Source organism: Juglans regia, chromosome 6 (genome assembly GCF_001411555.2).
Source record: "Juglans regia cultivar Chandler chromosome 6, Walnut 2.0, whole genome shotgun sequence".
NCBI classification, from domain to species: domain Eukaryota; kingdom Viridiplantae; phylum Streptophyta; class Magnoliopsida; order Fagales; family Juglandaceae; genus Juglans; species Juglans regia.
The window spans coordinates 33,469,306-33,491,146 of record NC_049906.1 but is presented as its reverse complement, the minus strand read 5'-3'; the positions used below and the strand labels follow the sequence as shown (position 1 = coordinate 33,491,146).

The window sequence follows — 21,841 nt, the reverse complement described above, 5'->3', positions numbered from 1 at the left end:
GGTTTCTTATAAAAATCTGAGGTTCAAATAAATTGGGAGGTTCTGATATCTTATTCTCTTATATAATTAAGTATTATAGCATTTATGATGAAAAAATGTGATTGAATTCTTTTGTAAAAAAATTGGTCTGCTTCAATCCTGTGTACCTAAAGGTGTTGAACTGGAGCTTTGAGCTTTCCTAAAGTTATTCCGAGAGTAACTGCGTTCGCATATTTTTTTTATGAGATTTTTAGAGTTTGATCCAAAATCAAGTTTTACTTGCGTTGATGAGGAGTAACTCAAGGCTTATTGTTTGCATGATGGTATGTTTTTCATTTTCACTCTTTTGTTAGAGAAACTAAACCACTTTGTGTTGACTTGGATTATTTGATGTGCTATTATTGATTTGGTGTTAGACTTTTTCATAATGGCAGATATAGAGAAAGAGATGGGAAGCTGCTATTATTTGATTGTTGGATGCTCCTCAATCTTTTATCCGTTAATGTTCATATTTTTGTAATTTAGATAGTTTTTGTAATAGATGGCTTATGTACATTTTTTTTATTAGTTCTAATGAAGGGGCAATATGGATAAAGTCCATCCAAGGGCTCCTTGTTTTTGATGTCTTTGCATATGCTTTTTTTTAATTCATATCATACCTTTGCACCTTTACTTCTTTTCTTGGAAGAATTAATATTCTAGTTCTTTTGGTTTATTTTTTGGAAGAATTAATATTCTAGTTCTTTTGATTTTTTTTTTTTTTCATTGGTTTCTGTCAATATTTTTTTGATGTCTTTTGAGATCTTAGTGAACCTGTTTTGTATGCTATATTCCTTCCATTAAGCTGTAACTTAACACAGGTCACTAACATTGATTAAAAAAAAAACCGACCTGACCCGCAAAGTACCAGGTCAGGTCGGACCGGGCCTAAACCCGGTTGGATGGCATCGGGTTGCAGCCCTAACTCATAATACCTCATTGTCCAAATGCAACCTAAATCCAACAAGCTCTTTTTTTTTTTTTTTTAATTTGGAATCTCAAATTATTAATATGAATTGTATCATTCTTCTTCAAACACGTAAATCAGAGTCTAGAAACATGAAACATTAATAGAGTTGCAAAAAAAAAATAAAGAGTAATAATTTTGTGGCAAAACTAACTCCCTCTATGGTTTTATCAGGTTGGAGTAAGGATTATTTTGGAGGATTTAAATACCTTAATGTAATTTCAATTTTATTAGAAATACACAAATCCCTCAGAGCATAAGGAATAAATATGATTATAACTCATTAAAATATATGAAACGTTATGCATCATCTTTTTTTAGTTTTCATCCTTTCATCGTATCATGATCATTTTATGTTAAAGAAGGGACGATGAAAAGATGATAATTAAAAGAATGATTATGATCACATGAGATCAAAGAAATCATATCTTTGAACCATGAAAGTTCAACCACATTCTCAGATTGCAATGCATATTATTCTGAATTGATGCAACCAAAACTTATCAAGTTACATCCCCCTCCCTCCCCCGGTCTCTCTCTCTAAAGAAAAAGTTTTGAGATGTAGAGATCAGACTCGCCCTCTCAGCTTCATGCTCGAGAAGCATATGCGGAGAGCCTAATTAGTTAAGACTACCGGAAAACCATGACTAAAACCTCCGCCAAACCCGCAGCTAAAAAGGGAGCAGGAATTCCAGGAGGCACACATTGGCTCATGACGAAGCCCCGTATTTCTCCTTCACGGCTACAGCTGCTGCTCTGTACCACGTAGCCGCAGCCATTGCACCAGGATCTGGAACTGATGCAAGGATCTCGCCGGAGATATATGCTGAACGGCCAGCCTACAAAACCCATCTCATCAGATTACCCCATTTATTTGAATACCAAAGCATAAGAGTGTGGAAAGTGTATGTACAAATGATCTCTTGCAGCACGAGTACTACATACTATTTGAGAATAAATCACCTAAAATAGTTCAGTGGATAGACCAATGAAATAGGAAAAGAAGCAAGGTCACCTGTGCCTGCATATGCTTAGTTGATTCAGCTCCATTCCATGCTGCTTCGGACGAGAGAACAAAAGCAGTGCAAGGATCATCCCCAGCATTTAACCTCTGTATGGAAGTTCAATGTGTTAGTCCCATAAGGCCATATTGACTAAAACAAATGATGATGATTATTTGTAACTGACCTCCTGAAGCATTACTGATGCTGGAATAAGGGCATCTAACAATGTGCGATAACCGGCACTGGCTCCACCATATTTACTGACCGCAGCAATCGAAGCTTCAAGTGCTTCAGCCCCTGAATCAAGAAAGTCAATGAGGAAAGGTGCAACTCTGATTATTATGACATTAGGAGGATTATCTCACATTGTTTTGCTGTGACAACTGACTGGGAGCTTGCTGTCAACTGTGCATATGCTGCCTTGAAAAATATGGTATATCTTTTACAAAAAGAGAGTGATTTTCAGATTAATATGAAAGAAACTAATCACAAAATTAATAAAGTAAAGATTCAGATAAAGGAAAATACATTATCCCACTCGTTCCTCCCATAACTCTTCTAATAGATGATCCAAGTTCGTTCACTGTTTCTGCAGCATCATTCAGAGGATAACTGGGAACAGATAAACCATGAATTTAATGGGAGATAAAAACCATGTGTGGTGGTCTATAAATTCAATAACTGCAAATGCATGCTACCACTGAACATTGCATAGTAGCACAACCAAATAATCAATATAGTGCCGGGGGTTAGGGACTTCTGGGTGATGACATCCAAAATTTTTGGGTTCGAGTAGTTTATGTCACACTGAGTGGTGGGAGCCGATGCCATGTTCGTGGAATCCTTATGGAGGTCATAGAAACTCAGAAGTTTGGGGGATGGTTCCCCCATGCTTAATGTAGCGTATTTGGCAAGATTCCAAGAACGCAATGTTTGTACTTGTGGAGACCAAGAGAGGACAGTGAAGGAGTTGAAAGCTACTCTCTTCAGCACTGGATGACTGCTCACCATAGCCCTTAATCACTAGTTTTCTAGATTTTAAAAACTTGCTCCTTTTCTTCTTCTTGTTAGTTGGGTGTTTTCTTTTGCATGCATCCTATGTAATAGGATTGCGCCCTTTGAGCTTTTAAATAAAGTTTCATTACTTATAAAACAATATAATCAATAAATGCAAGCATGGGGGAAGGTGACCCCACTCGGAGCCTGAGCAAGGGAGGAGATGGTTGCAGGGGGTCAGATCCCTCCTGCCATGAGCCCCTAGTTTGAGGTAGATCCATGTCCAGACTTTTTCTTTCTTGCTTTTTTTCTTTTTCAGAAAACTGATCTCTGTAAACAATTGGGCAGAAAAGTGGACAGAAGTCCCATCTAAACGTGGCCAAAGTCAAGGTCTTAAAGTCTAAAAAGTTGAATATGCAGGTCTTAAAAGCCAAAGGGCCCAAAGTACAGGGTGTCTCCTATATTTTTCCTAAAAGAAAAGGCAACATCTAAATAACACCTAGCAAGTCAAGAAGTGGTTCTTGAGTAAACATGCTTAACTTTTTGGGATCTCTTTTTCCATCCAAAAACAGAAAACAAAATACACATTCAATATCACAGAAATCCAAACATTATCTAGTCTCATCCCCCAACCCCTTTTCTAGAATTCCATAAATTCCTACAATCTAAGAGATCATATCCGCACATATTCCATGAAAAACTTGAAAATTACACAACCAGAAAACCTAGTTCCTAGATTTGTATGCAGGTGTGCTATACATATGATCATTTGCTGCATGCCTGACCCAAAGCACCTACGACCAGAGTCCTTGAACAATTGTAAGATGCCATGGAACCCAACACTCAGTCATAATCAAGCCACTTTGGGACCTTGATGGTCTTCAACAGGCTGCCATTTTAGACTTTGATTGTTGCCAATTCAAAGCCTGTTTCATATTGCGGGAGTTTATGGGGTTTGAAAATTGAGGGAGAAGTAATGTTTTGAGAGATTGGGGTAAGAGGGCGCACACAAACAAGGAGGGAGAGAGAGAGAGAGAGAGAGAGAGAATCTGACTGAATTTTTCATGTTATTTTGGCACCGGGGTACCCATTCAAAGGCATCATCTAATCTTAGTCCTACAGGATGATTATCTGTTTATTTAAGTTATATAAATGAGTTTACCTGTAAAGTTCCTGTGTCCTCAGGCCAAATAATTTATGATTATTAATAAAATCTTCTGTTACCTATGATAAAAATAAATAAATGAGTTTGCCTATGGCCCAATTAACTAGGGTGGGTAAATGGTATGGGTAAACCTTTTCACTTAATATGATGTCTTCAAACCTGAAAATCATCCCTATTGGAGTTAACTTTTCCATGAGATAGTAGCTGATATTGACATTACAAGACAAATATTAGTTTCACAAATCAAATTAAGCACAAGCCCAGACTATTATAATATATTAAAGTTATAAAAGTCTCGTTTAGATTTTTTGCCTTAGGCTTCAATTTACATTGGGCCAACCCTGGCAACACCCACCAAACTTAACAATGGTATCTTCTTCTTTTTTATTGGCACCGGGTGTCCGAGAACAGCATCCCAACTAATCTCGGGGGTGCACAGGCCCTCAGCAAGGAGTTTCCCACAAGTGCACATCGGGTAATTCAAGGGAAAAATCCCCAGTCCGATGGCCCCTAGAGATTGTTTGCACCCAAGGCCTTTACCACTTGACCCAACCCCTAGGGGTTAACTTAACAATGGTATCTTGAATGGCATCCACTTTAAGTCCATTGAATAAATATTTTTGAAATTTCAAGCCTCTTCAGACAATTATGGAAATTTGGTGAATAGGTCAATCATGTGCAGTGAAATTACGGAAGAAAAAACCAGTTCTAGATTTGCCACAAAACATCACTTTCCTTTTTCCAAGTACATGGATCTCTTGTATACTTCTTGCGTATTGGGCCAACACCCTCTTTTTGCCTTAATATAATTTGATCTTATAAAAAAAATAGGATTTTCCAGATAAACCGAGAAAAAAAGTCCAAGTGAACATAAACTTACTTTTTGATGTCCTCCAGAATTGCTGTTGCACCTCTATACATCTGCAGAAGCAGATAAATTAGGCATGGAACAATGCATTCTATGCAATGTACCAAACAGTAAAGGGGAAATATCGATAGGGTTTTGAGGCTAGACTCACCGTTGACCCACAGTCACCATCACCTACTTTGCTATCCCAATCATTCAGACTGTCCATTAGATCGATGACTGCATTTGCTGCTGCTTCAATAGCAACCTCAAGAATCTGGCCTTGTTGGTTTAGTTGTGGTGGTCGACTTAATGACTAATCAAAAGCAGATATCAGCAACCGGGTTTAATAAGGTAGTCGTGTAACGAGGAAAACAATAAACAGAAGATAAATGATTGAGAGACTGAAAATAAATAACATCAGCACATCAAAAGCACGTCAATTGTGCTGCAGAATGTGACCGAAAAATGAAGATCAGTGGTGTTAATGAAAGTTATACCATGGCATCATCCACCAAAACAAACCCAACATTTTCCCAACTACATCATATATGTCTATGCGTACTGACTAATGAGATTGCCATACATTTTGAAGTAAGGATATCACATTTTTCTATGGCAGACAAGCAAAGCAAACCAGGTTTGTACAGAAAAAATTTATAGAAATTGTAAAAGAGAGGCTGAGTAGGCAACTTGTCTCAAAGAATAAAGCATCTTAACCTGATTTTCCACGAAGTTCCAAGAAATTGAATAAGCATACCTCATCACTCTTTGTTGAACGGGACGGTGGCATTGGGACAGGAATCTTGGCAGGTGGATGATTACCTGCTAGTAAAGACAACTCCTGAGCTCAATGAAATCAAGGCAGGGGAGACATTATCCGATGTATAATATGTTCATTTATATTGTTTTGATGAATTATAACATGTTTATATATATGCATATGGATGATAATACTTATACTAATAAGTGGAACGTTTTTTGTATATAAATCATGGAAACACCATTGTATAATCTTCATGAACAACAATTCCATAGCTAGAAGGAAATTTAGGGAAAGTCAGGAAAGGAAGCATTGTCCAAACACATATTCACAGACCAGCAACTCCAACAGGCCAATATGGAGCCTTAGTTGCAGCATCCAGACGTTGCAAAATAGTTTCATCTGCCCTCATGATGGTTATTGAAAAACCTGACAAAAAACACCGATGCTGAGAGCTATATTATTAGTTTGGGCAGAATGCTCTCGTCAGCAATAACAAACCTGCCATATCAAGAGAAGTCATGAATGACCCAGTATATACTCTATCAACAGCCAGTCCATGTTCAAGCTGCAACTTTGGCACTGCTTTTCCAGATGCAATCATTAGTTCCATCATAGGGGTGGCTCCTAACCTGCAATTGAAAGAACAACGTTATAAAAAACAAGGGGTGTGCCATGAGGAAAGTGGAATATCAGATAAGTTGTTGACCATCAGTGAAACCAAAGTAAAAAGAAAATTTACTTGAAAAATATCCTATAAACAACGTAAATATCTCTTTGATATCATGTAGATCAATGATGCTAATTGTGAAAATAACGATTTGTGCCATAAAACTGGATAAGGTGAATTCTGATCCAAAGCACAAAAGAAAATAAAAAAGACATACCCATTGATCATGAGCACCACTCTGTTACCTCGAGTAATGGGAACATAGTTCGTTTCCTGCAATGATTGAACATTTGCATAATGGACATCAAACTTGAGCTTTAAGATTTTTGGAATTGAGAAAAAAATAAAAGGAACCTCAAGTTGTAAAGTCAATATGGTATAATGTTTGGATCTCAAAATTTAAATATATTCATGACAATAACAAGGGCAGCCCAATCTGGGCTGCTCCTGGTGGCCAAAAGCCACCACGGCTGCCGAGATCGAACCGCCATGGTGGCAGCCACCGTGGGGGTGCCATTTCTCTTTTCTTTAAATAATTATTTTAAAATTATTTCTTATACCATCCCAAAAACTTCTCTAAAAAGTCTTCACATCCAAACATACTTTCAACGGGTCCCACTACTTTTTAAAACTCTATCAAAATGTCCTCTAAAAAAGTTTTTACAACTATTCATATACACTTCTACTCTTATTTATTTTAATTTTTTTTGGATCGGTATAAACACTTCTACACTTGATGAAAACTTACATCCAAAGATAACCTAAATCTCACAAAAAAAAAAATTCCATTTCTTCAGAGTATTTGATTTGTAATGAAATCACATAAAAATTCAATCACAAAAACACAAAGGATGAAACTGGACAAATGGTTAAGATGGAACAACACAACTGCTTCAATATTCTTGTCTCAGGCTATTTTCAGTCAAATTAATTAGACCCCCCCCCCAAAAAAAAAAAAAAAATCCCTTTCCTCTTTGGATAGATCAAATACTGCTCACATTACCCATAACCTAACCCTCCACCTCTTATTCATGGCATGAGAAGATGCTACTTGGGTTCAACGACTGTTGGCATAAAGAGAAATAGAAAGCAAGCTTTTTTTCGAATGAGCAAGAGTGAGAATGTTATATATTAAAAGAAAAGTAGACAATAAAATACTTGAATTACCGGTGAGAGAATTTGATCAAGAACATGAGAAACCACCACATCCACAGGCTGAATATCTGCTACAGCAGCACCAGGTTCACCATGCTGTAAAGAATGCCTGTTTAGTATGCTTGATAGGTAAAAGTGGAACAAGAAATCAAATTATCCAAGTATAACTAGAACCAAGCAATTGGTACAAAATACCAGTAAACAAAAGCCGGTTAATAGACAAAGTTAATCAACTAAGGATACGTTCAGAAAGACAAAAAAACTCCAGCTTAGATTACATCCATTAGAAACACTACAAATTTAATTATAGAAAATATACCGCACTTTATTTCAAAGATAAGGGGTGCACTTGAAAGTAACTTACAATTCCAAGTCCAAGTTCCATTTTCCCAGGACCCAGCCGATCTGATGTAACCTGTCCAGGCAACGTGCAAACAGATAGAGCAACACCCATTGTTCCAACCATTTCCGATGCGCACTTTGCTTCAGTAGCAACATCAGCAAGCGAAAGGCCAGCAGCAGCAGCAGCTCCAGCAACCTGTCTTTCACAATGGGTAAGAATTTATAGGAAAAATTTAGCAAGAAAAATTAGAAAGAATAACCTATTGCTAACATTGTTTAATTAATTTAACAAGCCATGAGTCCCAACAGGGAAAACGGAATACTAGAATAATCACGCTAATAACAGAGATACAATAACCAGTGTAGGTGGTAGCACCAGGTGCACTTAAGCACAAACACTGCCTAGAGCCTATGCACAAATATCATGCATGCACACACATATTTGAAGTAAAGCGCACATTTTTAAAAAAAAAAGTCTAATAACAAAATCATTATAATATACAGTAAAAAAAGATTTGAAAATGCAAGATAGTAATATATTTAGGCTATTACTAAATTTGTTAGCGTGTTATGCAACATGACACTGAAGATCAACTAATTACACAAAACTTAAAAATAGTATTTATATAATTCTCTTGTGCTTTAAAATATATATAGAACCATGATATTTTATAGCCATTATAAAAATGAAGTACATGGTTGAATAAATATACCCAAAAAGCAGTGACAAAAAAAAAAGGACAAGGACTGTAGGCATTGGCCTCTGTGCTAACATTTTTCAGATAGGTAATCAAGAAGTTTTATTCATAAGAGAAGGCAAAGCCCAAGTACACAAGATGTATACATGAGAGATCTCTGTGCTAACATATGCAATACAAAGCAAAAAGCAGCAAAAGCAGGCTTTTGTCATTGCGCTTTGCTTTTGGTAAGACTTCAGCCTTGGCACTTAAGCCCACTTTACCAACACTGACCATAATATAATTTTTCTTTATGTTCTTTCATTACTGCATGGTCAAGAAAGATTATTCTTCTTCAATTATATGTTGGCGCCATACTTATGCTTTATTCACTTAATAAACACTCATGCATATGTCAAAATAAATATTATGAAAGTCATCAACCAAGGAAGAAGCAGACTATTGATAGGAAAAAATCTGTATAAAGGGTTCAAGAATATAAGGATGGGGAGAGAGACACTGAAATAGAAGGATACAAGAAGTATGGAGTCTATTCAGGGTCCATGCAAATGCACATGCCACCAAGCTTCGTCATGTGTACATGTTATGGAGAGAGAGAGAGAGAGAGAGAGAGAGAGAGTGGGGGGGGGACCTTATGAACGAGAATAGTTCCAGCCAGTCCTCTTCGCCCAGCTATGCCACGAGTTGGAGGTAAAGCGCAGTCATCTCCCACTATTACAGTCTACAGGATACAAACAATTATATATATATATATATATGTTTTCGGGTTCCAACCATGTATGAGATTATATCAAGTATAGATTTAAATGGAAGCATACCTCCACTTTATAACCTTCAGATTTTGCTTGCTCGGCAGCCAAACCAAAATTTAATCGATCGCCAGTATAATTCTGTCAACAACGTATTAAAGCACCTTAAATAAAGAGACAAGTTTAATGACTCCCATGATTCAGACCATCCTTGTCCAGTTAACCACACTTCAATCAATAGACCATACACAAAGCTCACCACTCTTTCCAATATGGTTTCAACCATATTGTAAAGAATATGTCATTGCTCTATCCCTCCCTGGCCCCCTCTCGCACCCCTCTACCCCTCTCCCACCCCCTTTTCTATTTCACTTTCTTTTAAACTGGAATTGGATGCACAGAATCATTATCACTTCACAAAATTTAAAAAGAAAAAAAGAAGCACCACTAGACACCACGATCATGGCCACCACCATAAATCATGATATAGCAAACTAAAAGTGGTTGACATATTACTCAAAAAAACAATGTACCTTGACAATTAGAAGACATCCCATAGGACCAGTTACCGCACGGATTCCCTAAAGTAGAAGTAGGTTAGATCAGACTCATCTAAGAGAAGTAGTGATAATAATATTGACAGAATGGTAGAAATAAGGCCACATACAGCAAGAATCGAATCAACTGGTGGAGATGCAAAAACATCCCCACAAATAGCTGCTGTAAGCATTCCCTCCCCCACGAATCCAGCATGTGCAGGCTCATGACCACTTCCACCTCCTATATGAGATAGATTGATGTAATAAAAGGCTCCATAGGACACCCAATTCAATTGCAGGAACTAATAGCTGTAAGCATATGAATGACTATTGTTCAACATACTACTTCAAAAAAGTGTTAGTGATAATAGGATCAGATTTGGCAACCACTATCTCCCATGAATTGTGAGGGCCAAAGGTCAATCACAACGATCCATACAATCTAGTCCCTCAATTGTCTTTATGGCTGATTCATAACTACTATAGAAAATGGTCACTAAACTTCGTTGTTAAGATTTAAGAAAGGAAAAATGCGAGACAAAGGAAACACAATTTAAGCTGGGGCCCACTTATAATGAGTGTTTTGACCTACAGAAAAGTTGAATTTCAGAAACCATTTTTTTTTTTTAAAGAAAACGAGGATTCAGCCTCTTATTATTAAAAACCTCACTAAGGTGGAGGAAAACCATGAGTACAACGTGAAAAGAAATAAACTTTACACCAAGCTCGAATATAAGCAATCACCAATTTATCTAAGCGCAATAAACCCCGAAGTTTTCCTATGACATGCTCTTCTCCCATGAAATCTATATTCGTCCCTTTTGTTCCCTTTTTAGCCAGAAAATCTGCAACCATATTAGCTTCTCTAAAAATATGCCGACCTCGTGCCTTAAGCAACCGAACAAGCAACATTACTTCCTCCCAAAAATCCCATAAATACCAATATTTACAAATACCCGAATTAAGCCATCCAACCACTACCAAAGAGTCGGACTCCACCAAAAAATCCCTCAATCCAAGCATACGACACAACCGTAACCTATCAAGTAAAGTACGACACTCCGCAATTGTATTCGTCGCTTGGCCATAAAAGTGAGCAAATTCTGCCAATACTTTTCCATGCGAGTCCCGAATGACTCCACCACCCGACATCCTTGGGTTGCCACAAGACCCACCATCCACATTCAACGTTATCCTTCCAACATCCGGCGCATTCCATTTTATCATTCTCGGTACAATTACACGTAGAGGAATAATTGGACAATTTAGATCCTACATTACTTGTTCGTCTGTATTCCCCATTTTACTGAAGTGCCACACCCTGCTAGATGCATCCATCAGTGTCACTTTCACCAACCGAATATATTTTCCATTCGAGCTGAGCATCTAAATCGCCAAAGGGCCCAAGAAATAATGATAGGAACGATCCCTCGAATCCATCCTACCTGAGAGGTTTGGCAAGTGTGATGATTCTCATCTCATCATTACAACTTTTTCAAATTACCATACAAAATATAATAAACAATTCAACTTTTTCAAATCTCAATTCAACTTTTTCAAATCCCAAAACAATAATAATATTAAAAAATAATAATATTTTAAACTTTCATCTAAAACAAAAAATTCTCATCTCACTATCCAAACCTATCCTAGACACACAACCCCACCAAAAATTCATAGCTCCTTCCCAATTCTAAACTCTTGGCACCTGCACCCCACAAATTAACGCAAAATACTGCCATGTTTTAGTCGCTACATCCCCTTCCCATAACACATGATTTAATGTCTCTATTTTAGACTCAACGCAGCAACAACATTTTGAGACCATTGGAATACCGAGCTGTTGAATTACATCATCTATAGGCAAGGCTCTCCTTCTAGCCCTCCAACATATGAAAGCATCTTTGCCGGCACATGATCCTGCCACAGCCACTTCCTCCATGGGCAAACAATCCCACATTTTCGAATTAAATTCCAGGCCGATTTGGTTGCGAACTTCCCATCGACGGAATGCTCCCAAACACAAATATCGTTCCCCTCCCTTAAACTAACACCCACCTGTAAAATCTTATTCACCATAGCTTCATTGACAAGCGTTCTTAGCAGAGCCACCTGCCACCCATTATCATCAATCACCTCACACAACTTGAAACTCGCATTCCCAATCACCAGATATTCCTCTGCCAATGGTCCATCACCCATCCAGTTATCATACCAAAAATTTACCTCCCCATTCTGAACCTTCCATCTCGAGTTACATAGCATAGTTGGCATTAAACGCATGACCCCTTTCCAAAATCATTTATTTGACAATATAAGCTTTCACAGAGATGCTAATTTGATGCTTTTGCCAAAACATTTCATGAATAGATTGTGCAAGAAGTTGTATGAGATGGCATCAAGAATCCATAAGTAGTTAGATTCATGTCATCAAGAATCCATAAGCAGTTAGATTCATGTTGCACCATAGGCTAACGAAGTTGTGAAACATAATTTATGCAATGAAATGCAAGCGTGGAAGAAAAAAGCACTCTATTCAATATTAATTCAGAGAAAAGGAATCAGAATTTTGTATCATATTAACTTTTTTTTTATCAGTAAACAAATTCTGTATCATATTAACTCACAGGTAACAGTCGCATATCATTAAAAACAGAAAAAACAAAAACGCTAACTTTTTCTGTTCGTAGTTTATTTGTACTGTAAAAGAATAAGAAACTAAAAATGAAAACAGTGCTTAAAATCTTGCATTGTCTCAAACCTGATATAATTGCAACTTTATCATATGTTGAACTCGAAACATCAGCACGTAAGACAACCTTCACCTGTGTTGTAATAAGACAAACAACGTCAGAATAAATCCACTTTAATGCATATAAGTTCCTTGACAAAATATTTGAGCAAAAAAAAAAACCTCAGGGAAACCATCTAAGAACTGCAGCCCAGGATACGTTTCCACAAGTCCCTCAATGAACTCAGTCACAACATCTGCAACAGTGTGCAAACACAATAACAAGAAAACAACACCCAATTAGCAAAGACTACATTGTAACTCATTGCTTTGCTTGCACAACCCAAAACATTATAATAGAGATCTACTTACACAAGGGCAAAGGCCAACTCCCTAACGATCGATATATACTTCCAAAGGAAAGACAAAAAGGAAATCATACTCCTTAGGAAAGGAAGGTTAGCTTAAGCTTCTTCCTTTCCCCATCTCTTGTCCTTGAAGGAACTAAGATAGGATAAGACTAAAACACTCACATGTTACTTTTTTTTTTTATTGGTAAACAAAATTTTATTGATCATAAGAATAGGCAACAGCCCAAGTATATAGGACATATACAAGAGCAACGCCCAAGCATGCTAGTTACATGTTACTTAAAAAAAGAACAAAACTGAAAATTATCCAAAAGCCACAAGAAGTAACACATGTAATAGAAAAGAAAAGAGGAAAAGAAAACTATTGTTCATGTTTCAGGGTCTTATTTTCTGAACAGACTTTTTAGGTGATATAGCACTTCATGGCAGTCAATAACTGCCTTAAGAATTCATGTTTCCTAAGTTAGCTACTCTTCGTAGGTGTATTAGGTTAAGAAACAAATGGGTTAAGGAATAAAAATAAATAAACCTGTAATGCCCCGGATTGGATTCGGTATAGAAAGGTGGTGAATGAGATCACATATTTCTTGGGAGGGTGGAGTTCAAGCCCTTTATATTATTCCAAAGGACTCCAATTATAGACTAGTCATTTTGGAGTATGAACCCAATTGTGACTTGGGCCTTCTTTGGGTCATTACAAAAGCTCGATAGAATTTCATTGGACGAAAAATATTTGACGCAAAACCTCAGTCTTCTTCTTCTTCGGACCTCATTCTTCCTTTAGCATTGGTTTAAGCTTTAGAACTGCCTTGACTCTCCCTGTTTTCTAAGCTTGCTACTCCATGTAGTTGAGATTGACCTAGGTCATAGGTCCATTTGGGCCCATAATCCAAAAGGATTAATCAATATTACAATTGGAGCCCTATGAAGTCATTATAAAGGGCAAAAATTTCTCCTTTCCAAGCAATGTGGGATTCCTATTCACCACTGTCCTACTCTCAATCCAAGGTTTTACAAATCTCCCCCCTTAAATCATCGATGTCCCTTCAAGCCATGCTATCATAGGTGGTATCAAAGCCAACCCCCAACCAGAATCGTAGGATTTGAGTTGTGCCACTCATTCGGAATGGCTTGAAGAGGACGTTGAGGATTTAAAAGGAGAATATATAATGCCCCAAGTTTATTATGAAGTGTAGTGTATGAGAGATCTCACATTCCTTTGGAGGGAGAAGTTGTTTCCTTTAATAATGATTCCCAAAACTCCAATTGTAACATTAACTAGTCTTTTTGGAGTATAGACCCAATTGTGGCTTGGACTTTTCTTGAGTTGTTATAGTTTTTTAGTTAATATCAAAATCAAAAGAACAAATATTTTCTTTACTTATTAAAAAAGGAAAAAAATAAAGAAAATGAAAATAATGAAAATAATGAGAAAAATATTAAAATATTTAGCGTTTAGGGCCTCTTTGTAGTGAAAATGTGCTTTTGGAGATTCTTTTGGAAACATTGTCCACTAATCGGCCTTTTTCAGCTTCCACTAAAAGGGAGGGGCTTGGAACCAAACTCACTGAATGAGGACATGAGTCCCATAACCCAATTGGTCCAATTTCAAAGCTAAGTCGCTCCCTGAATTCAGAAATTGATGTCTGAAACAACAATAGCAAAATTTCCACCTATTTATCATATCTTTTTTTTTATAAGTACCTATTTATCATATCTTCTAAACATAAACATCATCCATGCATGCAATGAAAGATCCTATCAATAATTGTTCTTCCATAAATTGCTGTAGGCATCTAGCCTACATCGATTACCACAGTGAACCATCTTGGAACAAATCACAGTAAGCAAGCAGATTAGAACATTAAGGCCAATTTAGTTGCTGAAAAGCTGTTGGAAAAGAAAAGGAAAACAAACAAACAGATCTCGACACTTTAGTGACGAATAGGAATAAGGGGTCCTCAACTCAGCCTTAAATCCCCGTTTGGTAGCAGCGAGCATGCAAGAAGAAAGAATCTTTCATAATTTGAAGAGATTCTTTTTTGACACACTATTTTCCTGGGTGTCGGTCATTGTCTGTAATGAGGATAGCTTTCATAATTTGCTTGTATCCATCACTAGTGCTTAGTGGTTATTAGGTGTATTTTGTGTATACTTCCTGGGTACTTGAATATGCCTTTTGGCTTTTAACATAAGTTTAACTTCTACTTATTACAAAAAAAAAAGAATCTCCACTCCACGTTTTCCATCTTAAGTTCCCAAAAGCAACATGAGACATAGCTTCGAGATTGTCCTAAATTGTCTTGGCAACCAAACAAAGTGTACAATCATTCAAAGTGGATTTATCTCAACAATAGACAGTTCAAGTAGCAACCAACACCTAAGAATGTTGAGCTGGAAAATAGTCATAAATCATCCCGGGCAACACAAATAAGCGCGAGAGATTTCACGAAAACTAATGCGACAATTTATCTTCCAGAAAACCACACAAAATAATATTAATAATAATAATAATAATAATACTTGCAGTTTCTATAATTTTCAAAGCAAACAAACTGGGAGGTACAAGGAAGCTAACTTCGTATCCACATTCAACCAAATACACTTAAAATAGAGATTGATAATCAAAAAAGACCAAAAGAGAAGAAAAACAAGAAGGTGGCACCTCCCGTCTGGTTGATGAATTTCACCACAATGCGAAGAAAATCGAGAGAGATTGGAGAAGAGGGAAGGGGGAGGGGGGAGGGAAAAAAATTAAAAAAGACGAACCGTTAGGATCGTTGATGAGCTTCTTGCCTTGAAACACCATATTGTAAAGGAGAGTTGAGCCCTAGGTAGCACAGAGCCTTTTGCATGAAATGTGGCAGGGGGAGAGAGGGAGAGTCTGGCGTGGTCTGGTGCGGGGTGGTTTGGTTTGGTGGGTGTATGAAGAGGGATTCTGCGCGCATATATATATAGGGAGAGAGAGAGAGAGGCTCGTCACTCACACCTGGAGCCTGCGTGGGATTCTGCCCCTCGAAGGTCAAGGCTGTCAAGATTGTTTGCTTCCTAGATCACGTCTAGTGACTGATGATGATCAGATGATGGTATTTTTTCAAAAAAATTTAAAAAAAAATTAATTATACTTTATATATATATATATATATATATTCTCAACAGGTGTATGTTTAGGGGATACTGAATAAAAGAATTTTTTTTTTTCAAAATTGTTAATCCAATTTTTTTTTTAAATAATTAATTTTTTTTATTATCTATTAAAGAGAATTACTATAGACACAAAGAGATTATAAAAATAAACTCACAAATTTGTGTGATTTCATGTGATGCATTAGATCTACTTTATATAAAAAATAATTTTACAATCTGACATATTGCATCAAGCCACGTCAATTTATAGATTTTTTTTTTTTTTGTAAAATTTCTTTATTAAAAAATAATTTGCATAAATTCAGGACGCGTAAATTTCGTGTAAGTATTTTTAAAAAAAAAATTAAATTCACTTTTTTTTACAAAATTAAACCCACTTAATTTTTTTTTTTTTTTAACAATAGATCTTGTTTTTTTCCTTAATTTACAAAATTAAACCCACTTAATTTTTTTTTTTTTTTTAACAATAGATCTTGTTTTTTTCCTTATGTTTGAAAAATAATAAATCTACAGCTTTATTATAACTTTATGTGAAATAAATGATAGTTTTATTAAATTAAAACCCATTTTAAATGAGGTGGAATACTTGCATTTGAACGAAAAATTAATTGTAAAATAGTTGTAAGCGTATTATTTTTATTTATTTTATTATTTTTTAAAATTAAATATAATATGTTAATTATACACTACAAATCTTTCGTGTTAAATTCAAAAGAATGATTAGATTTTAGAGAAATTGCCTGATAAATTATCTTAAGAAATTGGAGAATCACCACTTAGACCTAATTTGGGTACTGCAAATATCTTAAGTATTCTCATAATAACTCATTATTATTTATTCTTTTATTATTATTTTTTATCTACTTTTTAACTACTATTCAATATTCTATCATTATTTTTTCATTATTTGTTTATTTCTATCCTCCAATCCACGTACAAACTCCTGCATAAATGTGATTTTAGAAATTAGAAAAAAATTAAAAAGATAAAATAAAATAAAACATGTTTGAGATGAAACACATTGGTAATATTCCATAAAGAGCTGTGCTACATATCAATTATTGTTCACGGTTGATCCGCAGCACACGTGACGTGTATTTTTTTTTTTTTTAAACGAAAAATCCAAAACCGACGCATTTCAGCCCCTACCCCCACCTGATTCCCTCCCTCAACCCACCCAGCCCCGTCGTGCGTCATCTGCAGTCATCGACCACCACCATCATCAATCTCCAACCCCACCGTCGATACCACTAATGCTCGTGTACTCCCCCCTCGCCGCGCCGCGTACTCCTTCCTCACCAAGCAACCGAATCGCGTTCGGCCTCTCTCTGCTGCTGTCAGCCACCCAGCAGCGACACAAATCGCTCTCCCTCACACCAATGACCCTCCAGCCACCTTCGAGCCTTCATGCGCAGCCCCCATGCACAGCGTTCTCTCTACTCCCGAAATGGGTCTCACACGGGTTAGTCTCGAAATGCCGCTGCTTGCCGCCGTAAGCCAGCCCATCCACCACCACCGAGACACACGACCACCCAGCAACCCTCACCGTCAAACCCAAGTCACGGTAACCTCCCATCGCAGCTTAGATCAGCCTAACCCGAAATGGGTCTCCCCCTCTCTCGCCACCATGCCGCCACCGTACACTAGCCCAGCCACCACCATCAAGCCTCACGACCTCGTAGCAACCCCCACCGTCGAACCTCAGTCACGACAACTCCCTCCTCCCTCTCCATCGCAGCTCAGATCAACTCCCGATAGTGATGAAGTGTTTTCAACTTTTCGAATTTAGGGAAGGGGAAGGGGGAGACTTCGTGGGACTTTGTCAATTTCCTTAGGGATAAATTTGTCAATTTACTTAATCACGTAAGATGTGTTTTAGATGATGTGTGAACAAAGACTGCTTTCGAGACTTTTTCTTTATAAAATAATGAATAAAAAAATTAATAAAATTTATGGTATCGATAATTACAGTGTTTTCTATCAAGCGAGGCAATGACAGGCCTTATCATTTTTTTATTATTATTATTTCCTCTAATTCTTTCCGTCCAAACACAATCCTCCCTAAATGTGCATTATTACCAGCCGGCTACCCTAATAAAAATTAATTAAATGGGTTTCCAAAGTTGATGGATCCAACGACTCAGATCAATCATGATGACATTAATTTAATATGTCAAAAAATTCAGTAATTATTTTTTTATTATTATGTCAATCTTTGACAGCTCAGCACTAGTATGTAAGATAGGTAAATGTGATTTCTAAAGTTGTGTTTGTTTAGTTTGGATCAATTTCCATAGACTCATTTTAACTTATTATTATAATTTTTTTAAATTTTAATATAAAATATAATAAATAATTTAATTTTTTTAAATCTTAAAATAATAATAATATTAAAAAATAATATTTTAATAATATTTTATTATTTCAACTCAATTCAACATCTAAATTTAACTATATCAATTTATTTTAAATCAATCATTGATAAAATTTATTTTTTTTTAATTTTTTGTAAAAAAATTAAATTTATCTCAATTTATTTTATATATTTTAACTTAAAAAATTAAAATCATCGCAATAAAAAAGTTTCTATTGAAGTAACAAAGTCAGATGACTGGAGTAGTGATTTTTTACGATCATGTGAGATTTTTTTTCTGATTTTTAGATCTAATTTGATAATTGTAAAACACTTTTGAAGCAAGGGTGTCATTAATGCATCCTAGACTATCATTAACTGATAAACAAAAATATAAAGATTTGCTGATGAAGCCCACCAAAGCATAAACAATGGAAAGTGTTTATGATTTAGCATGCAAATCGTACAAAGATCATAAGAAAAAAATGGGACTCATATAAAAAAAACAAAAAAATTCTATTTATTATTTATTTTTTTATCATCTTTTCATTATCTCATAATGTGATATTAGATAATAAATTCATAAATAAAATATAATAAATAATTTCCAATCATTTAATGTCATATCATAGAATGATGAGATGATTATGAGAATTGAAATGATGAGCAGTATTATTAAAAAAATGTACTTTTACATGATATATCTCACTTTTTTATTTGGCATATATAAAGCTTGCATATCTTAAAACTGTATTTAATATTACTCTTAATTATAGACTAAAGCCTACGTTCACAACGAAGAAATTCACCTTATCACATTCAATGGGTTTATCAACCCAAATGCACCATGAAAAAATGACTTGGATCAAGTCCGTTGCAAGAGATCATTGGGAAAACTCTTGTTGAGAAATCCCATGTTTTCACATAGAGAAACACATCTAATGAACCATTCTAATGACCTATATCTTTAAGAGACACATCCATCATAAAGAAAAATATATCCAATTCAAGAGTAGAGAAGTAATAAACATGTGAGTTTATATCACATATTTCCCCTATGTATCAAGTTTTAGCATCTACTACTTGAGATTCAAAAGAAAATGGCTGGTATGAACTATGAAGGGTAGATTGCTATATATTTAGGTTGTAAAACTCACTCTAATTAAATTAGCATTGCTTATTTGCCTATTTCATTTTTTTTTCTGATTTAAATCCCCTGAAAAAGTTATGGATAAAATTCATAGGGCATTTTCACAGGAAAAACACTACTCCCACCGAGTAATATCATCGATTTTTTGTATTGATTCTTTTTTTTTCCCCCTTAATAGTTAAGAAAATGCTTTTTAATGAGTTTATGATTTTTTTTATAATTTTTAAAAATGTTTAAAAGAAAAAAAAAGCAAAAAAAAAAAAACTTTTTGACTGTTCGATGAAGATCCTCTGTGGATGTAGCATCACCATTTTCTAAGCTTACATTGAGCATCAATATATAAGGCATGCTATTGATTAACCAAATCTGGAAGTTAAACCCTATCTTAATTTTCTATATATTATGGAACTGGCTTTTGCATACTCATGCAAAACTTTCAAGTTTGAAGAATGATTTGCATTTATTCTATATTTTGGCCACTTTTGAGTTGGAGGTGGAATCAGACTCTATGTTGAGGATGAATTGTTTTTGCATCGGTCTTAACCTCCTTACCCCTTGGAGATATGATAACATGTGGAATGGCATTATTGTTGTTACTAAAAGAAATATTTCCTGATCTATTTTGTACTAGAAGTAATTTCTCTTGCCTTTCACATACATGTATTATTTTATATGTATACATACATAAGAAAGTTTTATTAAAACAAGTAAATAAACATAGCCCTAGTATATAGGAAGTATACAATTGCATAAACCTATTACAAGTCAAAAACTAGAGAGAAACAAGAAAATCATGAGCAATAGTTCCATTACAAACAATTGCCAAAGCCCAAAAAAATAAGGTATTAAGGAAAAAGCATTTAAACTCATCCACTGAGCGTTCCTTATCTTTAAAACACTGGTCATTCCCTTCAAATTAGATACATCACACAAGACAAAGGAATTATGTTTCAAATAGTGGCAATTTATTAGTTACCCTTTAGACCTCTCCAACAAGCAAAAAGATCTACCGCCCTCCTAGGCATCACCCATGCCACTCAAATCCTATTAAAAACCTCATACCATAACACGCTCACCACCTCACAATGAAGTAACAAATGATCCACTAACTTTCTACATTTTTTACACATGTCACACTAATCCATAACAATTAATCCACGCTTCCTAAGATTATCTAAAGTTAGGACTTTCGAGAGGTTGTCCGGCCAACGAAACCTTTAAAGGCATCTTGGTCCTCCAAATACACTTCCAAAGAAAAGAGTGTACTATATTTGGACTAGTCAACAACTTGTACATGGATCTAACTTTAAACTTCTTATTATCGGTATGAATCCAGACCAACTTGTCCATCTCAGCCTAGCCAAGATTTGAACCATACAAAATACCAAACAAATCATACATTGGATCCATTTCCCAATCATTCATTGCTCTAGAAAATGTGCATTCCATTGTGGAGAACCACTAGAACAATCCAAAACATCAGCCACTAAAGCATTATGATCCTGAGTGATGTGAAAAAGACCTGTAAATGCAACGCTAATGGCCCTGCCACTACACCAAGAATCATGCCAAAAGTTAATCCTAGAACCATCACTAACCTCGAAACTAACATGTTTGGCAAATTCTTCCCAACCATTCCTAATATTTTGCCGATCCCCACACCATGTGTACCTCTAACTCCTTAGAGCACCAACCTCCATGCACTCTCATATTTGCAATCAATCATAACCCTCCACAAAAACTCACTTTCCTGATGACACATCAATAACCACTTCCCAAGAAGAGCTATATTGAAGGCCCTCAACTAGGGATGTAACTGGTCCGGTTCGGTCCAGTCTTGAACAAAATTTAGGACTGAATCGGTATGTACCGGTTTTGTATTTTTCAAAACCAATTACATCCTTGTTACCCTCCCAAACCGGTACCTTCGGTTTTACCAGTTTCCGGTCTAATCCGATTCAGTTTTCCAGTATGTTTAAAATGTAAAAAACATATAATAAAGTATTATTTCTTATGATAAAATGTTATTAATAATTTAATATGTATATTTTATGTTTAAAGCATATGATCAATTAAGTTTTTATCTTTAAGATTAAACTTTTATTTTATAAATTATAATAACATTATCTTATATATAATTATATATAAAAATTTAATATATAATTATATATTATAT

General features: G+C 35.6%; 1 protein-coding gene across 1 annotated transcript; it reads right to left on the bottom strand.

The window, feature by feature from the left end:
• Positions 1 to 1,370: 1,370 nt before the first annotated feature.
• LOC109021077 (putative 3,4-dihydroxy-2-butanone kinase) lies at positions 1,371 to 16,074 on the bottom strand. The gene is made up of 20 exons (XM_035690871.1): positions 15,785 to 16,074; positions 12,828 to 12,901; positions 12,675 to 12,738; positions 10,042 to 10,154; positions 9,908 to 9,955; positions 9,444 to 9,515; positions 9,257 to 9,346; positions 7,950 to 8,123; positions 7,598 to 7,681; positions 6,648 to 6,703; positions 6,262 to 6,392; positions 6,097 to 6,189; positions 5,758 to 5,822; positions 5,170 to 5,313; positions 5,031 to 5,071; positions 2,518 to 2,601; positions 2,355 to 2,428; positions 2,174 to 2,286; positions 2,001 to 2,096; positions 1,371 to 1,824 (listed from the first exon to the last, which is right to left on the bottom strand). The coding sequence occupies exons 1-20, from the start codon at positions 15,822 to 15,824 to the stop codon at positions 1,696 to 1,698; spliced, it is 1,785 nt and encodes a 594-aa protein (XP_035546764.1). The 5' UTR covers positions 15,825 to 16,074; the 3' UTR covers positions 1,371 to 1,695.
• Between the last annotated feature and the right edge of the window lie 5,767 nt (positions 16,075 to 21,841).

What these genes read in the sequence shown, in the direction of transcription:
- LOC109021077 (XM_035690871.1), bottom strand. Translation starts at nt 15,824, where the DNA reads ATGGTGTTTCAAGGCAAGAAGCTCATCAACGATCCTAACG. An exon ending in GCTCATCAACGATCCTAACG is followed by an intron (nt 12,902 to 15,784) that starts GTTCGTCTTTTT and finishes ACACTGTTGCAG; the next exon opens with ATGTTGTGACTGAGTTCATT. An exon ending in GACTTCTCTTGATATGGCAG is followed by an intron (nt 6,190 to 6,261) that starts GTTTGTTATTGC and finishes GTTTTTTGTCAG; the next exon opens with GTTTTTCAATAACCATCATG.